The following is a 16,002-nucleotide window of genomic DNA, read 5'->3' on the forward strand; positions in this document are numbered from 1 at the left end:
GGTTTTGAAACAATAATCAGTGCACTAAAATGTCTGATGCTGTACCAACAAGCCACAATGTTACACATTTAGTTGTCAATCTAATTAATATGTATGACTATAGGCTGCATTTTATGTCTTGAATTTGCCACAGCTTTAAGTGAATGCAACCCAGAAACGAAACCCACTTCCTCCTGAGAACGCAGGGAAACCAGTGGTTTAGAAACTTGTGAGGAGTATCTACTTTGAAACCTTCCATTATAAAGCACATTTTGCTCTGCCTACCTGGAGACAGGGTATGTGGAGCACAGTGGAGTATTAGAATGGCAGAACATGTATCTACAAGGACGTAGAGGGGACAAGAAAGAACGCGTTCTGAAGTGTTTAAAAAGAAGAAGAAAGATTAGTTATTATACAGGAAGTAGGAAGTCAGATATATGAAGTTTGTAATGTGATAGATACTCTGGACACCAAAAGCAAAACCCTTCACAGATGGTGTGTGCTGTGCGTGTGAGTGAGTTTGTATAAATGTATGCGTGTGTGTGTGTTGTGAAGTGAGATACTGACCTTTCCTATGAAGGAGGGAGAATGTCTCTCAAACTACCTCGGAACTGGGACTTCAGCACCCTCAAAGCTGAAACAGCCAGAATAGGTAAGTCAACTTAAACATTCAGCTATTCTTGCGAGTCATTGTGTTTGTGTAAGTCAGTAATATACAAGTCTGCTGGTCACAGAAAAAACCTATGTTGGTTTAACAAGACCAGTTTATAGAGAGTGGGCCTGTAAGTGTGAGATGAGTCTAACTGAGTGTCAGCAGGAAATCAGACTTGACATATACTGTATATTAGAATTTTCAGTTAGCAGTGTTGATACAGGGGTTTTGCTTCCACTGGGGTCATTCCACTGATTATAGCAGTAAAAGTGCATCTGTAATTTAGGAATCTGTGTCTGTAAAGCCTTATATGGGATGTGCATTTACAAGGTAAACATGATATTCCTTAAAAGGTTGCACCACGCCCCTAGGCCAATCAGTATTCATTTTTAAATATAATTCAACCAAGTTTAGTCATAATTGTGCCACTGTCTGAGATATTGCGTAGTTTAGTGAAACATATTTCTCTAAGCAGTAGTGCCAGAGGTCAGTGATCAGTCAGACTCAACAGATTAATTAAGGAATATAAACGTCCCATAGTCAAATTGTGTTGAAAGTTCTGCCGTAATGCTAACTCTTCACAGTGCTAGCAAAGTGTACTGAATTATTAGTTACAATAGGAATATTCTTTGACAGACTTGTAGGCATTTGTGCAATGCCCATGTGAAAGTTTGTTGATCATTAACATTATGCTTTAGGTTCTAATGTAGAAAATATATATTTGAGCATTGTCCATTACTTTAGCATTTACCGATGGATGACAAATCAAAGGAAAAACCTTGGTAGTCAGGGGTTTATGCATTGCAACTCTGCTATAATATCTATCTCTGTGTAGCTCTCCACGGAATATTCATACTGACACATTCTGATCACATCCTCATGGATTTTCTCAGTCACATGGGAAAGAGTGGCTCTTCTAGTTTTTCCTTACACACCGCTGCATTTTATGGTTTCTACCATAATTTCCAACCCTATTTACTAAAGTATTTCCCATAGATTTAAATGTATATGTGACGTTAGTCACTTTTCCTATTGAAAGACTAAAATGTAGCAGTCTTTGTGGCTGAAGGTCCTGACAATAACGAACCCTCTTTCAGTATCACTTGAATCCATTCCTTTGGCCATATTGATCCTAAAGTCAAATGAGCTTGCTTAGTATTTTCATACACGCCACAGACCATGATAAAAGGTTAACAGCGTCATTCAAAACATCTGTAAGGTATCATCAACATTTGTTATGTTCCTCCACTCATTTATTCAGTTTTTTACTTTCATTTGTCGACCGTCTGTAAGTTTTGTGAAAAACAATAATTTGGTAACATAGCGTTTTAAGGGTTTAGCACTTCTTCCATCATAGGCACAAAATGACCCCCCTGGAAAAAGAGTGAAAATACTGGGATTTATTGACCCCGACCCCCCCCTCCACCCCCCAACCCCAATATACAATACAAACCAAACCCATTGACCACAACCCTTTGTCTACTAATCCTCATTTCATGGACATTTAGTTGCTACAGTTCAGGCAACAAATCGTTTCGGATTTCCTCTGTGCTCTTTGGTGCTTTCAGCAGGAAGCTGATGAAATGTCAGAACAGTAGCGATGCAGTTACACTTCTGAATCAGCCCAGTGTTTCAGTATTGAACTTCAATTGTTAGCATCATTTAGTGGACTACTTCAAGGATGTTCATGGTAGGGAATAGGGTGGTGTTTGGGATGTAACCTAAGCATCTACAGCTACAACATTCACTTATGAACAGAATGTTCATTGAGATTCTTTGGATCTTATCCTGCTGGCCCTTCATATACCCTTCAACATAACAGCTGAACTTCACTCAGCAAGCTCATCAACGTTTATTTAGGACTCCTGGGTTCAGTTGAAATGTCCTTCAAAGCTCTTTTTGGTCTTTCCAATGGGTGTGGTTTCATGACTGTGTGTGGGCAAGAGGTTTGTCCAGAGGCCTTTGAATGCCCTCATCAAGGGAAGATGCTATTTAAACAGACGAAATGGTCTGGGTTTGTAGGTGGGGACCGTCAAAGTTTTTGTTCTACTAAGCAATGATGCAGTCACTTCCTGTTTATCTAGGCAAGCTTATCTTCTTTTCTCTTCTTTCATCTGGTCTGTAAGGTTACCGTGAATTACACAAGTGAGCAAATGCTCTTCATCACAATCACACCATCTCTCTGGCAACCTCCACTATCACTCTGCTTGTCACTTTGTCCGTAGGTTTCTCTCTACATCTTGTGCCTTGTAGCCTACATCTGTACCTACATCTCCATCCTGTCTTCATCCTCTTCTTTTCTCTCTCTCTATCTCTCTATCTCTCTATCTCTCTATCTCTCTCATGTTCTCCTTTGACATCACCCACAGACAGCTAAGACAAAAAGCATTGATGTTCTCAACGGCTGGCCTGTTTGAAAAGAAGAAACACATTTTATTTAGATAACCTAGCCAATGACATTACACAGATAATGTGAAAAATTATAATATAGAGGAATAGACATGAAATCGTACTAAATGCAGATTAAACACAATATGAATTCTTGTTTATAGTAAAATAGTTAAAATGGTAATTCCAGACGTTTGTAATTATAAGCGTAAGTGTCTTTAACCTTACGAACAATATTGATCCTCAGAGGGACATACACATTTTGAACATTGTTTTTCAGTGCATGTAGAAGATTGGGCCAAGGTGTTACTCATCAACTTTTATGACAAATGTTAGGCATAAAATAAAATAAGTCTTCATTATTTTGTAACCTTAGTTAAAATCTCTGTAATCAAAAATTATTTTCCAATGTATTTTGTAGTTCTTTTTAATGTATTTGACAGTTGGGTAGTAATATTCTCCTTTAAGTTCAAATCTGCTTGCCATCATGACATCACATTCACATTTGGTAGGTGTGAATACAACCCTTCAAAGTACTTCCTCTTGGTTCAATCTATTTTTCAATATTTCATGATGTTCGTCTGTATGTCTAACTCATACATGTCCCTCTGGGAAGCTATATTATACAGAAAATAAATCATGCTTCATATTTTCATAATTGTAAAATACATTTCAGTAGTTTAAATCCTTGTGATCATTCTAACTCAATAGTTTTCACTTAAAGAGATGTTGTTAACAGAAATTACCACCATGCTTGGAATATATATACCTAAAAGGGAAGAGATTTTGTTAGAAAATATATGAACAAAATGAATAATGAATGTTATTATATATCACTGTGCATATAATATATTGATGATTTATGTATGTTTAGACACATATTTTATGTTAAATTAAAATTGATGCTATTATCTTGAATTATTTTTGAATTATTTTCCAATAATAATTCAACAATATCATAAAATGTGTTAACTTGTAGAGATTAAATGGTCCAACTAAACATTTAGCAATGTTGATGAAAGTCTATTGTTATTCAATCTCATTAGAAGAATAGTGCATAAATAAAGTAATAGAAATATGCTGATTCTGAAAATAACAAATTATACAAAATAATTGACCCTTGTATAATTGGTCTTTTGTTGCCCTTCACTCTAGAGTAACCATAGCGCAGTGGTTCCCAACCAGGGGTACTAGGACCCCTGGGGGTACTTGGCCTCTCCACAGGGGGTACTTGAAAACACTCATGAGACCATAGGCTTACAAGTCAAATTAACATGAGGGGGTAATTCAGGGATGCTCCAGGCAGAGCAAAATTCTATCGGTGATACAGGACCTGAAAAAGGCTGGGAATTACTGCAATAGAGAACGATAGAGTACTGTAGGTCCCAAAAGCATATTTTAGCCTGGGAAGAATGTAAACTATTTTTAAGTAAAAAGAAAATGTCCCCAATCTTACTGCCATTATTGCAAATGGCAGTTAATAGCTAACCATTGCTTTATGACTGTTTAAACAACACATTACAGCTTGTTTCACTTTACCAAGTAATAGTAGTAAAAGATCTAATTACTACTTTGTCCAAACCTGCATTTCTGCTGCTTCACAGGTAATAAACAGACCATAAGCCACATGCATGTTTGTGCAATTTCACACAAAAAACTGATGAGGCATCACTAATTAATACCACATGCATTTGTTTGTGTTTGATTACAAGACTTGACACATGTAAAAGACACCCCCCAAATTGATTCACTTACCTGTCATTGCAAAAACCAGGACATCGGTATCATAATATCTGTTGCAAATGTAAGATTAATTCATATTCGAGTCCATGAAAGAGGAAGACCTGACGGATGTTGATAGTGTAGTTGACATCCGGGCTGTGTTTAGTGGTGTCACTAAAGGCTCTCTTTAACGGTACGACTGGTCTGTTGGTTTCTTTTCTGCACCAGCTCGGTCTAAGAGTGTGATGCCTGGAGAGGGCATCTCGGGTTCAGCTTCGCCTGGCTCCACCAGGAGGTCCATGGAAAGGCCGCTGAAGGCTGGCTGGCTCAAGAAACAGAGGTCCATCGTGAAGAACTGGCAGCTGCGCTACTTTGTGCTGAGAGGGAGTACACTGACCTACCATAAAGATGAAAAAGAGGGCACTGTCCAGGTGAGTGATGGGGTATAGTAGAGGGAAGATAGGACTGGACTGGACTGGATCTGGACTCTAGCTATTGCCTTTAACTTTGGCTTTTCCCGACCTGGTCATGGAAGAAGGTAGTGGTGACAGGTAGTATATATCAGCAGCTCACCAAACACACAGCTTGGAGATAACATGGAACATTAGCAATAGCTCAGAAGAGAAGACCTTAGGATAACATTCACCATCACCACCAGCCTCTTAGCCAGATTAGTTAGCAAACAGACACAGAATGAAGAGGAAAAAATAAAAAAAGATTCACTAGGCTGATCCAGTCCCATGGGTTGTTAGAGCTCAGCATTAACTGTCAATCTGTCAGTTGACTCCTGTTGCATTGGATTGTCTTGCTTCTCAGTGGTCTAGGGTGCTTCTTATATATATAAATGCATTTTTTATAAATGAGGGGGCATATCTAATCACTGCCCAAGCTGTCCTCCAACAGCGCTGTGGAGAGGAAAGGGCCAGTGTACTGTGTCTGGGTTGGCCCATATATTTAACTATATATTTAAGTATAGCTAATATATTTTAAATTGTTTTTACTGTGCATGAAATGCAACTTCCATTGGAGGATTTGACTGTTTTCAAGATTGGACACTTCACACCCAAAGAACATTTAGACATACTTTGTAGTAGAGCTGAATGATGACAAATTGCTACAGACAGATAATATATACAGTAGATTGTTTTGTTTTGAAAATCATGTTGAATATTGTTGCATTAACGCCTACTGATGCTGAAAGAGCTGCATTGCATATAGTTGCAAAGGACACTGAGGTCATGACACTATATTAAATGCTGGTCAATTTCGGTTTTATCATCTCACCACGCTGGGCTGCCATAACAACTTTTAAAAATATCTAGGTGGAGAGGTTTCTATGAAAACATTTCCATTTTTGGTAAAACTGTAGAAGAGTCTGAATAACAAATCCCAAACCCACACAACTGCTTTTTAATATTCTGTTAGTTTCCATCTTTTTAAAATCGGTATCTATATTCCTTGCTGCGTGTTGTACACTAAGATGTTAGTGACTGTTTTTCCTTCTGTCTCCAGGGAGTTATCCAACTGAGGTTCAGTAAAGTCAACGAGCTTCCACTAAACCAAGACGACCCTGGGAAATTCCTCTTTGAGATCATACCGCGTAAGAGGAATACTCTGACGCTATTGTCCCTTTATCTCTCCCTATTTCTCTCAATCTTTCTCTTTTCTCACCATCTCTCACCTCTCTGTCTTCTGCCTAACCACAAAAACATATCTCTCTCCCTCAGGATTTGATTTTGGGTCACTGGCCCGACGTTCCATCTGGCAATGTTCCCCACCTGGAGTACCCCAGTATGTTGACAGTTATCCTTTTCTGTCACTGTGTTTTCCAGGGAGCAGTAGTGATCGGGAGCGCTACCCCTATGTCCTCATGGCCAACACCCAGGGCGAAATGGAGGAGTGGGTCCGCACACTGCGCAGGGTGGTTGGATCACCCTCTAGTGGAGGTACAGATAGTCTGGTGATCTCATTAAGGGATAGGAACCACTTAGGTGTTCCACCAGATGTCTCTAGATTCTCCAGTCGACTGGTGACTGAAATGAACTTCTATTTTCCCCATCTAGCCATATTTGGCAAGAGCCTGGGAGACACAGTGACCTACGAGCAGCGCTTTGGGCCCCACATGGTGCCCATCCTGGTGCAGAAATGTGCTGAGTTCATCAGAGAGCACGGGTTGAATGAGGAGGGCATCTTCAGACTGCCAGGACAAGATAACACTGTCAAACAATTCAGGGACGCATTCAACGCTGGAGAGAGACCATCCTTCCCAAGGTGAGCTGCCTGACGGTATTCTAGGCCGCATGGGCTGTTGCAGACCGGCCGTCTCATTTTCAACCCCTACAAAATTCACGGTTGGTACTGATGCCAATAAAACTAAGTACAGTTGTGCTCAGAAGTTTGCATACCCTTGGAGAATTGGTAATATATGAACCATTTGTAAAGAAAACATTTACAAATGGTGAGTGAGCAGGCAAAACATGTCTTTTGTTTTTTTATGGGATTCACATTCAACTGTAGGTCATAACAGAATGGCACAATCATAAAACAAAACATGGCAACAAAGAAAAAATGAACTATCTGTTCAAATGTCTGTATACCCTTAGTTCCTAATATTGTTTATTTCCCCCTTTAGCATCAATGACAGCGTGCAGTCTTTTGTAATTGTGGTCGAATTCTTGCAGGTGGTATAGCTGCCCATTGGTCTTGGCCAAATGCTTCCAGGTCATGCAAAGTCTTTGGTCATCTTGCATGAACCGCACATTTGAGATCTCCCCAGAGTGGCTTGATGATATTAAGGTCAGGAGACTGTGATGGCCACTCCAGAACCTCCACTTTTTCTGCTGTAACCACTCGAGGCTCAACTTGGCCTTGTGCTTAAGGTCATTGTCGTGCTGGAAAGTCCAAGAGCGTCACATGCGCAGCTTTCGTGCAGAAGAATGCAAATTGTCTGTTAGTATTTTCTGATTAAATGCTGCATTCTTCTTGCCATACATTTTCACAAGATTCCCTGTGCCTTTAGAGCTCACACATCCCCAAAACATCAGTGAGCCACCACCATGCTTCACAGTGGGGATGGTATTCTGTTCACCATACGCCTTGTTGACCCCTCTCCAAACATAGCGCTTATGGTTGTGACCAATTACAGGGTGCCAGAAACTGTGAGGCGTGTCAAAGTGTTGTTGGGCATATTGTAACCAGGCTTTTTTGTGGCATTGGCACAGTAAAGGCTTCTTTTTGGCAACTCGACCATGCAGCTCAGTTTTGTTCAAGTATCGTCGTATTGTGCTCCTTGAAACAACCACACCGTCTTTTTCCAGAGCAGCCTGTATTTCTTCTGAGGTTGCCTGTGGGTTTTTCTTTGTATCCCAAACTATTCTTCTGGCAGTTTTGCCTGAAATCTTTCTTGGTCTACCCGACCTTGGCTTGGTATCAAGAGATCCCTGAATTTTCGACGTTTTAATAAGTGAATGAACAGTACTGACTGGCATTTGCAAGGCTTTGGATATCTTATTATATCCTTTTCCATCTTTATAAAGTTGCATTACATGGTTAAGCAGGTCTTTTGACAGTTCTTTCTGCTCCCCATGGCTTATTATCTAGCCTGCTCAGTGCATCCATGTAAGAGCTAACAAACTCATTGACTAATTATACACAGACACTGATTGCAATTTAAAAAGCCACATGTGTGGGAAATTCACCTGCCATTTTCACCTATGTGTGTCACCATGTGTGTCTGTAACAAGGCCAAACATTCAAGGGTATGTAAACTTTTGATCAGGGCCATTTGGGTGATTTCTGTTATCATTATGGTTTAAAAAGAAGCCAAACAACTCTGTGACAATAAATGGCTTCACATGATCACAATCCTCAAATAAAAGACTGTGTTTTTTGTATGATCTGTCATATTTTCAAAATCAATGCAAAAATGTCACAATTTCTGCCAGGGTATGCAAACTTATGAGAACAAATGTTATTTTCTAGGTCAAGAAATCTGCTTGTGAATGACTCCAAAATTGCTACGATAAATTGTTCTGTTATAGAGTAACTTCCTACAAATAACTAAAATAATTTTGTTCGATTAAATTCTGTCTTTTAAAACCTATTACTGTGTTAGACTAAGAAGGGTAAAATTTAATTTTTTTCTAGACAAATCATGTCTATCACATCAGGATTGAAATAAATGTGTGCAAGTGACGTTTATGTCCCTGCTAAATTACGCGGTATAAATGCAAACCTCAGCTTCTGTATTGAAACCTCTGGATGCAAGTCTATCATTCAGTCTTGCATTTTATTGCTAGTGTGAGTTTACGTACACTTTTATATTTTTCAGTTGGCTGGAACTCCTTGAGCTCTTGAAGGGGGAGGCATTGTTTCATGTTTTTACATAAGTCTTTCATGCAGAGATGTGCAAACTATCTAACCCCAGAAATATGTTATAATAACAATTGCTTTTCAAACTTCCAAGACATTCTAATTATCAAAGGCCTGTGGAGGTACCACAGGCTAATTCAGAACTGGGTAAAACTGCTATTGAATGCTATACTCTACACTCAAGGGATGCCATTTCGAGTGAGCTTAAATGAGACGTTTTAGTGCTTGTAAGACTAATTAAATGACGGTTTCCATGCCCCTTTTTTATCCCAAAATGTATAGTTACCATTGCTGACTGAGTGTAGTTGGCTTATTCTCGAAAGGTTTCAAATAAAGATGAGAGAGGTGAAGTGATCATAGTACAGAGGAGCATGACACTTCTTCTGCTCTCAGTGCTCTGTGGCTTACCACATCCTGTCCTGGTAGACAGAGAAATGTGTAGCGTTACTCAACATCACAGCTAAGAGTCTAATGTGAACCCTTTACTGCTTTTATACAAAATGAAAAGGGGGCAAACTCAAGCTGTAGGCTGTAGCTGGATTAAGCACAACATTCATCATAACTGTTATTTATAATCTACAGTATATCAAGTATATAATATACTGTATATAATACCACATAAATTATGTAGTACTTTATGTATCATGTTGTGCTTGTGGTGTGTTTTTGCCTGTTTGCTTGTATGTGTGCTTGTGCTTGCATGGTTGTGGATCATGAGTGTATATGCATGGTTGTGCTTGGGTATGATGTATGCATTTTTGTGGCCTGCAGTGACACAGATGTCCACACAGTGGCGTCGTTGTTCAAGTTGTACCTGCGGGAGCTGCCTGAACCTGTGATTCCCTGGACACAGTATCAAGACTTCCTGGACTGCAGCCCAATGCTGGACCCAAACAGTGCAGCAGTAGGAAATTCTCTTAAATTAGGCTTAGTGTTAAGTCAAAAATTGCATTTAGCCTTTCATGTCAGAATGTTTGACTTTTTTCAGACATGGTGCAGCTGGAACTAATATTGACTGAATTTAGACATGTCAACTATTATTACAATTTTCTCTAGAATTTGTGACAAATGAATCAGTATTTGTTTTTAACTTAAACTGCTTTACATGTACTTCAACTCTCTCCACCCTTAGGGTCGTGAGAGGCTTGAGAAGCAGATCAGCCTCCTTCCTAGAACCAATTACAACCTCCTCAGCTACATATGCAGGTGAACTAACAGAACCAAAGATCAGGATAATATACATTTGACCGAATTGCAAGGTCTTCTTGAGACATTTGAAAACCTGTGGAATCGCTAGCCTGTGACATTAAGTCTTCAGCTCATACCGAATAATGTGTTTTGAAGAAATAATAGACTGTGTAAAACTCTTTTTACAGGTTTTTATTTGAAGTGCAGGAGAACTCAAAAGTGAACAAGATGGGTGTTGAGAACCTGGCGACGGTCATTGGGATCAACCTGCTCAAGCCCCAGATTGAGGACCCTTTCACTATGATGAAAGGTGAGTCCACATCCAGTAACACTGATCTTATTGCGTACTGTAACAGAATATTGTCCTGCAATACACTATTAATCTAAAATCAGAAAACATTTGTGTATTTTTATAACTTGTACTTTTATATACTGCTGCCTAATGCAATGCCAACTGACCTAACAAATCCCTAACAAGATGAATAACAAGAATTTGGATTTATTGTATGATCATTAATAAAATAATAAATAGCTCATGTAATTAATATCAACAAGTTCTTAATAATTAATGGAGTTTTTGCTTGGCTTTGTTTCTCCTCCAGCTACTCCTCTGATCCAGAAGCTGATGACAGTGATGATCAGGCAGCATGCTGCTCTGTTTCCTCCATCTAAAGATGTGGCCCCATCACCACCCAGGCAGAAGAGTGACAACAAGAAGAACAATGCTCCACGTAGCTTTGTGGGCTGGGAGTCTGCTGAGGTAATAACACCCCATCATTATAAGCCTCTAGGGTTTCTGGCCAAAAGCAATGCACTTACTAAAAAGGCAAAAGGGTACTATGAGCCTGAACTTACAGAGGCTCTCATCTTGAAAGATATGTGATACCTACAGAGCAAAAGTAGTGATATACAGCATGATGATACATTACACAGGTAAGCATTCAGTATAGCTACAAGCCTTTTACACATTTTAATGAGGTACCGTGTGTTCCCCTTTAACTTCTTTTTGATTCGATTTTAGAATGTTTTCAATGTATGGAGTCTGTATGCACTAATGTATGAACTGTGAAATTGCAATCTCACTCTCTCTCGTCCTGTCCTCCATATCCTTGCAGTGTGAGGGGTCTCTTTCAGAGTCTCCAGAGGAGGAAGAGGACGCCGACACTCTGGAACAAAATGTGTTGATATCCAACCCTCAGGACAGGCTACAGACGTACGATTCCCCCTCTTCACCCTCTGACTCGGACCCTTGGTCTGGGAGCCCGCGCAAACGCACCCAGACCCTGCCCACTCTGAAGAGCCCCCTCCAGGGGAGTGCCGGCAAGCTGGAGGCAATCAACCGTTGGAGCCGCATCCAGGAGGGCAACGAGGAAGAGAAGAGTTTTTCAGAGGATATCTTTAAGGTCCTGGACCTGCAGAGAAGCTGTTTGTTCGAAGGGACTCCGAAGAAGGACTGGGAGGACAGTGAGACGGCCATGACTGGAAGTAGCAGCACGGTCACCTGTGATGGCATCACAGCCAGCGAACCCAGCAGTGTCCTCCAGCAGAACTCCCAGCCAGCAGCCTCGGACAAGAAGAGAGACGACACAGCTGTGGTGTCATCTCCACCCCCCCAAACAGACACATGGGCGGGCCAGCTGAAGGACAGCTGTGGGAACTCAGAGCATCTCGTTAACAGGTTTGTATAATTGAGCGCTTTCTCGGATGTCCCCTTTTATTCTCTATAAAGTGCATTTCTTCTGTCCTAGGCCAAGGTCAAAAGTGATGTACTATAGATAGAATGGTGTGCCATGTAAGATGCATGTTATTGGAAAGGACAGAATGTTAACACTACTTTTGCTCATGCTAACCCACAAATAAACATTGACATACTATGCATTCATAATTTACCCCCCCCCCCCCCCCCATACAGTCTGCAAGAAAGGAATAGAGAGCTGAGTGCCACAGTAGCAGAGCTGCAGTCAGCCCTGGATGCAAAGAACCGCTATGTGTCTGCTCTGGAAATCCGACTGCGCAATGCAGAACGCAGTCGAGATGAGGCCCAGAGACGTAACCAGGAGCTGGACCAGGAGATACAGCAGTTCCTCAGCAGAGAGCCAGGACGGCCAACCTAGAATCAGTAGTTCCATGCCAAAGATCCATGATAGCCAACCTAGAACCATTTTCCTACCAGAGAACCGTGATAGACAACCTAGAACCATTTCCCTACCAGAGAACCATGATAGGCAACCTGTAACTACTTTTAGGCTTAACTTATCAAATGTATTAATTTACTTAATAGAAACAAAATGTGGAATGCTGATATTTTTTGACAATGCAGTTTCTGTTACATTTATATTGTTAAATAACATGTAGCATATAAATGCAGTAGCTGTTTCTGCATAACATGTAGGTGAAGAGAATGTCCAGTGCACTCTATGTAACAGACTATTAATATGTTGGCTTGGATTCAGTTCAAAGCTCAGCATGAATGCTTGTAAAGGCAGAGAGCGCATTCATGGTGCGTGTCAGTGCATGTCGGCTCAAGTGTTAAGGTTTCAATCCTGTTTATATTTGTTTGATCACTAAATTAATAAAAAGGAACAGAAAAATCCACTTTACTGCCCAACAATGTGCATAATGTTTAATTATTATTACTTACAGGGTGAGCTACGTTTGGAAAGTAATGATACGTTTTCCTGTGTAAAAAGACAAATTAAAAAATAATAATGTATTACATAATGTAAAGCACTTTTCATTATAGAGGAATAAACTCAAAGTGCATGAAAAAGAAAATAACAAAATAATAAATAATCAAATAATATTAAATAAATAAAATAACACTTTTCTTTTGAGAGAGAGAAAATATGTACAGTACACAATAATTATAATACTTATTATATAATAATGTTCAGTATAATTTGATTAAAGGAAAGGGTAGGCCTGCTGATAAAGCCGTGTCTTTCTGTGCAGCCCTGAGGCTGCCAGGAATGGAGTTCTAGAGGTGAGTTCTAATATAGGAACATTTGCGCTCTCCCTTTTTTCGGTTCTTGGTTCATTGAGCAGAATGGCATTGCTGGACTGTGGAGGCAGATTTTTTAATTATAATTAGGGGCCATGCACTGAAAAGAATCATAAACGATTGGATAAGTGTGTCAAAATCAATTATGAAATGCTGCTTTACCCATGTGTGTTCAATCTGGCTCTGATCCAACACATCTTATTCTGGGATTAATCAGACACAGCCTATTTGTTTCTGGGACCTACCAGTGTTTATTATATTTTTACAATCCAGAAAGTGTGCATTGGGGGTACAGTGTTCAGCTCAACAGCCTTCTAAGCAAGTGGCCTGGGTTTGATTCCCAGACAATGTAGGAAAAGATTTGTGTATATGGTCACATAGCTCATTTGGTAACAGCTTGTACTGTGTTCTAACAGAGTCAATATGAACATTTATTAAATCAGTCCTGTAAGTTGCTCCGGATGTGTGTCTGCCAAAAGATGTATTCAATGTAGAAATCACTGAATTTGTGGTTGAATTTGCAGTGGATGGAAATAGATTCCAAGTTGGAGAACAGAAAATGGATAGTACTGTGAAATAATTGCAACAACAATGGTTGATTTGGAAGCGAGCACCATTTGTGCACCATTTTGATAGAAAGGTCTACAACAGTAGAATTATGGAGTTTGGCCCTTGCTTGAACATTTTATGAAAGGTTGTGCTTAATCAGCGTTAGTTATTTCAAAAGGCCCGGAATTTGAGCTAATGTGTTACAGTTTGTTTACGCAACAGACAATACTCAAAGTGTCTGGATGTTTTGTTTTTTGGTTAGAAATTCTAAGATATTAAATACAGCACCCACAATATAATGAGCCATTTGTGCAAGTACTTGTGTTGCACAATGTCACTGGTTATTTGAAAGCACATACCACATCTGTTGGTGGTGGTATTTCCAAGTTGCGATGTTGTCATTCAGTTTGAGAAAACAGGTTTTAATTACAAAGCAAGTAAGCAATGTCACAGAGGAAGGAGTGGTGTGTTAATCATACCCTCTGCCCCTACACGTTCATCCATAAAAAAAGACACATGATTTACTTCAAAACCTCAGCAGTTTGTTTAGTCAGTCCAGTTACACCATGCTACACCACGCTACACCATGCTACACCATGCTACACCATGCTACACCACGCTACACCATGCTACACCATGATACACCACACTACACCATGCTACACCAAGTTACACCATGATACACCACACTACACCACGCTACACCATGCTACACCATGATACACCACACTACACAATGCAACACCACGCTACACCATGATACACCACACTACACCATGCTACACCATGAAACACCATGATACACCACACTACACCATGATACACCACACTACACCATGCTACACCACACTACACCATGCCACACCATGAAACACCACGCTACACCATGATACACCACACTGCACCATGCTACACCATGAAACACCATGATACACCACACTACACCATGAAACACCATGATACACCACACTACACCATGCTACACCACGCTACACCATGATACACCACACTACACCATGCTACACCATGATACACCACACTACACCATGATACACCACGCTACACCATGATACACCACACTACACCATGCTACACCATGATACACCACACTACACCATGATACACCATGCTACACCATGATACACCACACTACACCATGATACACCACACTACATCATTCTACACCACACTACACCATGATACACCACACTACACCATTCTACACCACACTACACCATGATACACCACACTACACCATTCTACACCATGCTACACCATGCTACACCACGCTGGAGCGGCAAACTTCTGGAGAAACCCCACAGAGGTGTCGTATCTAGATATCCATTTGTACCTTATTGAATGTACAGGTAATTTTGTTCATTCATTGTTTTGTTCATTAATAGTTTTTTTTAAGTCAATTTATGTACATTTGAAGCCATGAAGAGGAAAGAAGGTCAGAAGATCATGACAGGCTTAATGTTCTGCTAATCCAAATAGCACTTTTTGCAAAAGTTATGCAGTAGGCTGAAGGAAGTGTAATACCAAATAATAGGACTGAATATAATTCTACTTTCCCCAGAGAAAGCATTTCTTGGTTTTTGGTGGTTTGAGAAGAGCTTAATTAAGTAATCAGTAGGTAAAACGAGTAGGTAACATTAACCCATTACCTCTGCAGAGAGGGGAGCAAGAAGTTGATAAATTCCACCTGCTGATTACTCCCAGACAACACTCAGTAAGTACATCGTCACCAGCCCTGGAATGTATCCCAGTGGCACCTTACTCAAGTCTCCTGTGTTCTTGCTCCGGTCATGTTTTGATGTTTCTATTCCTACAGGTCTGTGGTAGTATTGACACATTGGGTGTAACAGGACCACCTGAGACCCTGCTGACAGAGAGACTGGACCCAGACGTCTCGGAGGTCTCCAAACAGAATACCACCCAGCAACGCACTGTTAGTGTCATCAACGAAACATACAATCAACTGAATTCAAAGTGAAACCCTTTTACATTTTTCCCTGTTTTCTGTGTTTCTCCCTGTTTTCTGTGTTTCTATTCCTGACGTTTAATGGTGCTACCAGCACCACAAGTGTCACTGGGGCTGTCACAACCTTGTCAGCAGAGAGCCATAATAGAGATGCCTCTGAGGCTGAAG

The 16,002-nt window shown here is 40.2% G+C and overlaps 1 protein-coding gene across 1 annotated transcript; it reads left to right on the forward strand.

Annotated features, from left to right (window-relative positions):
• Positions 1 to 169: 169 nt before the first annotated feature.
• On the forward strand, positions 170 to 14,158 carry arhgap25 (Rho GTPase activating protein 25). The gene is made up of 11 exons (XM_010876629.4): positions 170 to 631; positions 4,970 to 5,172; positions 6,254 to 6,341; positions 6,574 to 6,687; positions 6,805 to 7,012; positions 9,884 to 10,016; positions 10,245 to 10,318; positions 10,489 to 10,610; positions 10,903 to 11,060; positions 11,416 to 11,978; positions 12,213 to 14,158. The coding sequence occupies exons 1-11, from the start codon at positions 568 to 570 to the stop codon at positions 12,412 to 12,414; spliced, it is 1,929 nt and encodes a 642-aa protein (XP_010874931.1). The 5' UTR covers positions 170 to 567; the 3' UTR covers positions 12,415 to 14,158.
• Positions 14,159 to 16,002: the final 1,844 nt, after the last annotated feature.

This window comes from Esox lucius, chromosome 13 (assembly GCF_011004845.1).
Source record: "Esox lucius isolate fEsoLuc1 chromosome 13, fEsoLuc1.pri, whole genome shotgun sequence".
In the NCBI taxonomy this organism is placed as follows: Eukaryota; Metazoa; Chordata; class Actinopteri; order Esociformes; family Esocidae; genus Esox; species Esox lucius.

What these genes read in the sequence shown, in the direction of transcription:
- arhgap25 (XM_010876629.4), top strand. Translation starts at nt 568, where the DNA reads ATGTCTCTCAAACTACCTCGGAACTGGGACTTCAGCACCCTCAAAGCT. An exon ending in AAAAAGAGGGCACTGTCCAG is followed by an intron (nt 5,173 to 6,253) that starts GTGAGTGATGGG and finishes TTCTGTCTCCAG; the next exon opens with GGAGTTATCCAACTGAGGTT. An exon ending in CTCCTCAGCTACATATGCAG is followed by an intron (nt 10,319 to 10,488) that starts GTGAACTAACAG and finishes CTCTTTTTACAG; the next exon opens with GTTTTTATTTGAAGTGCAGG.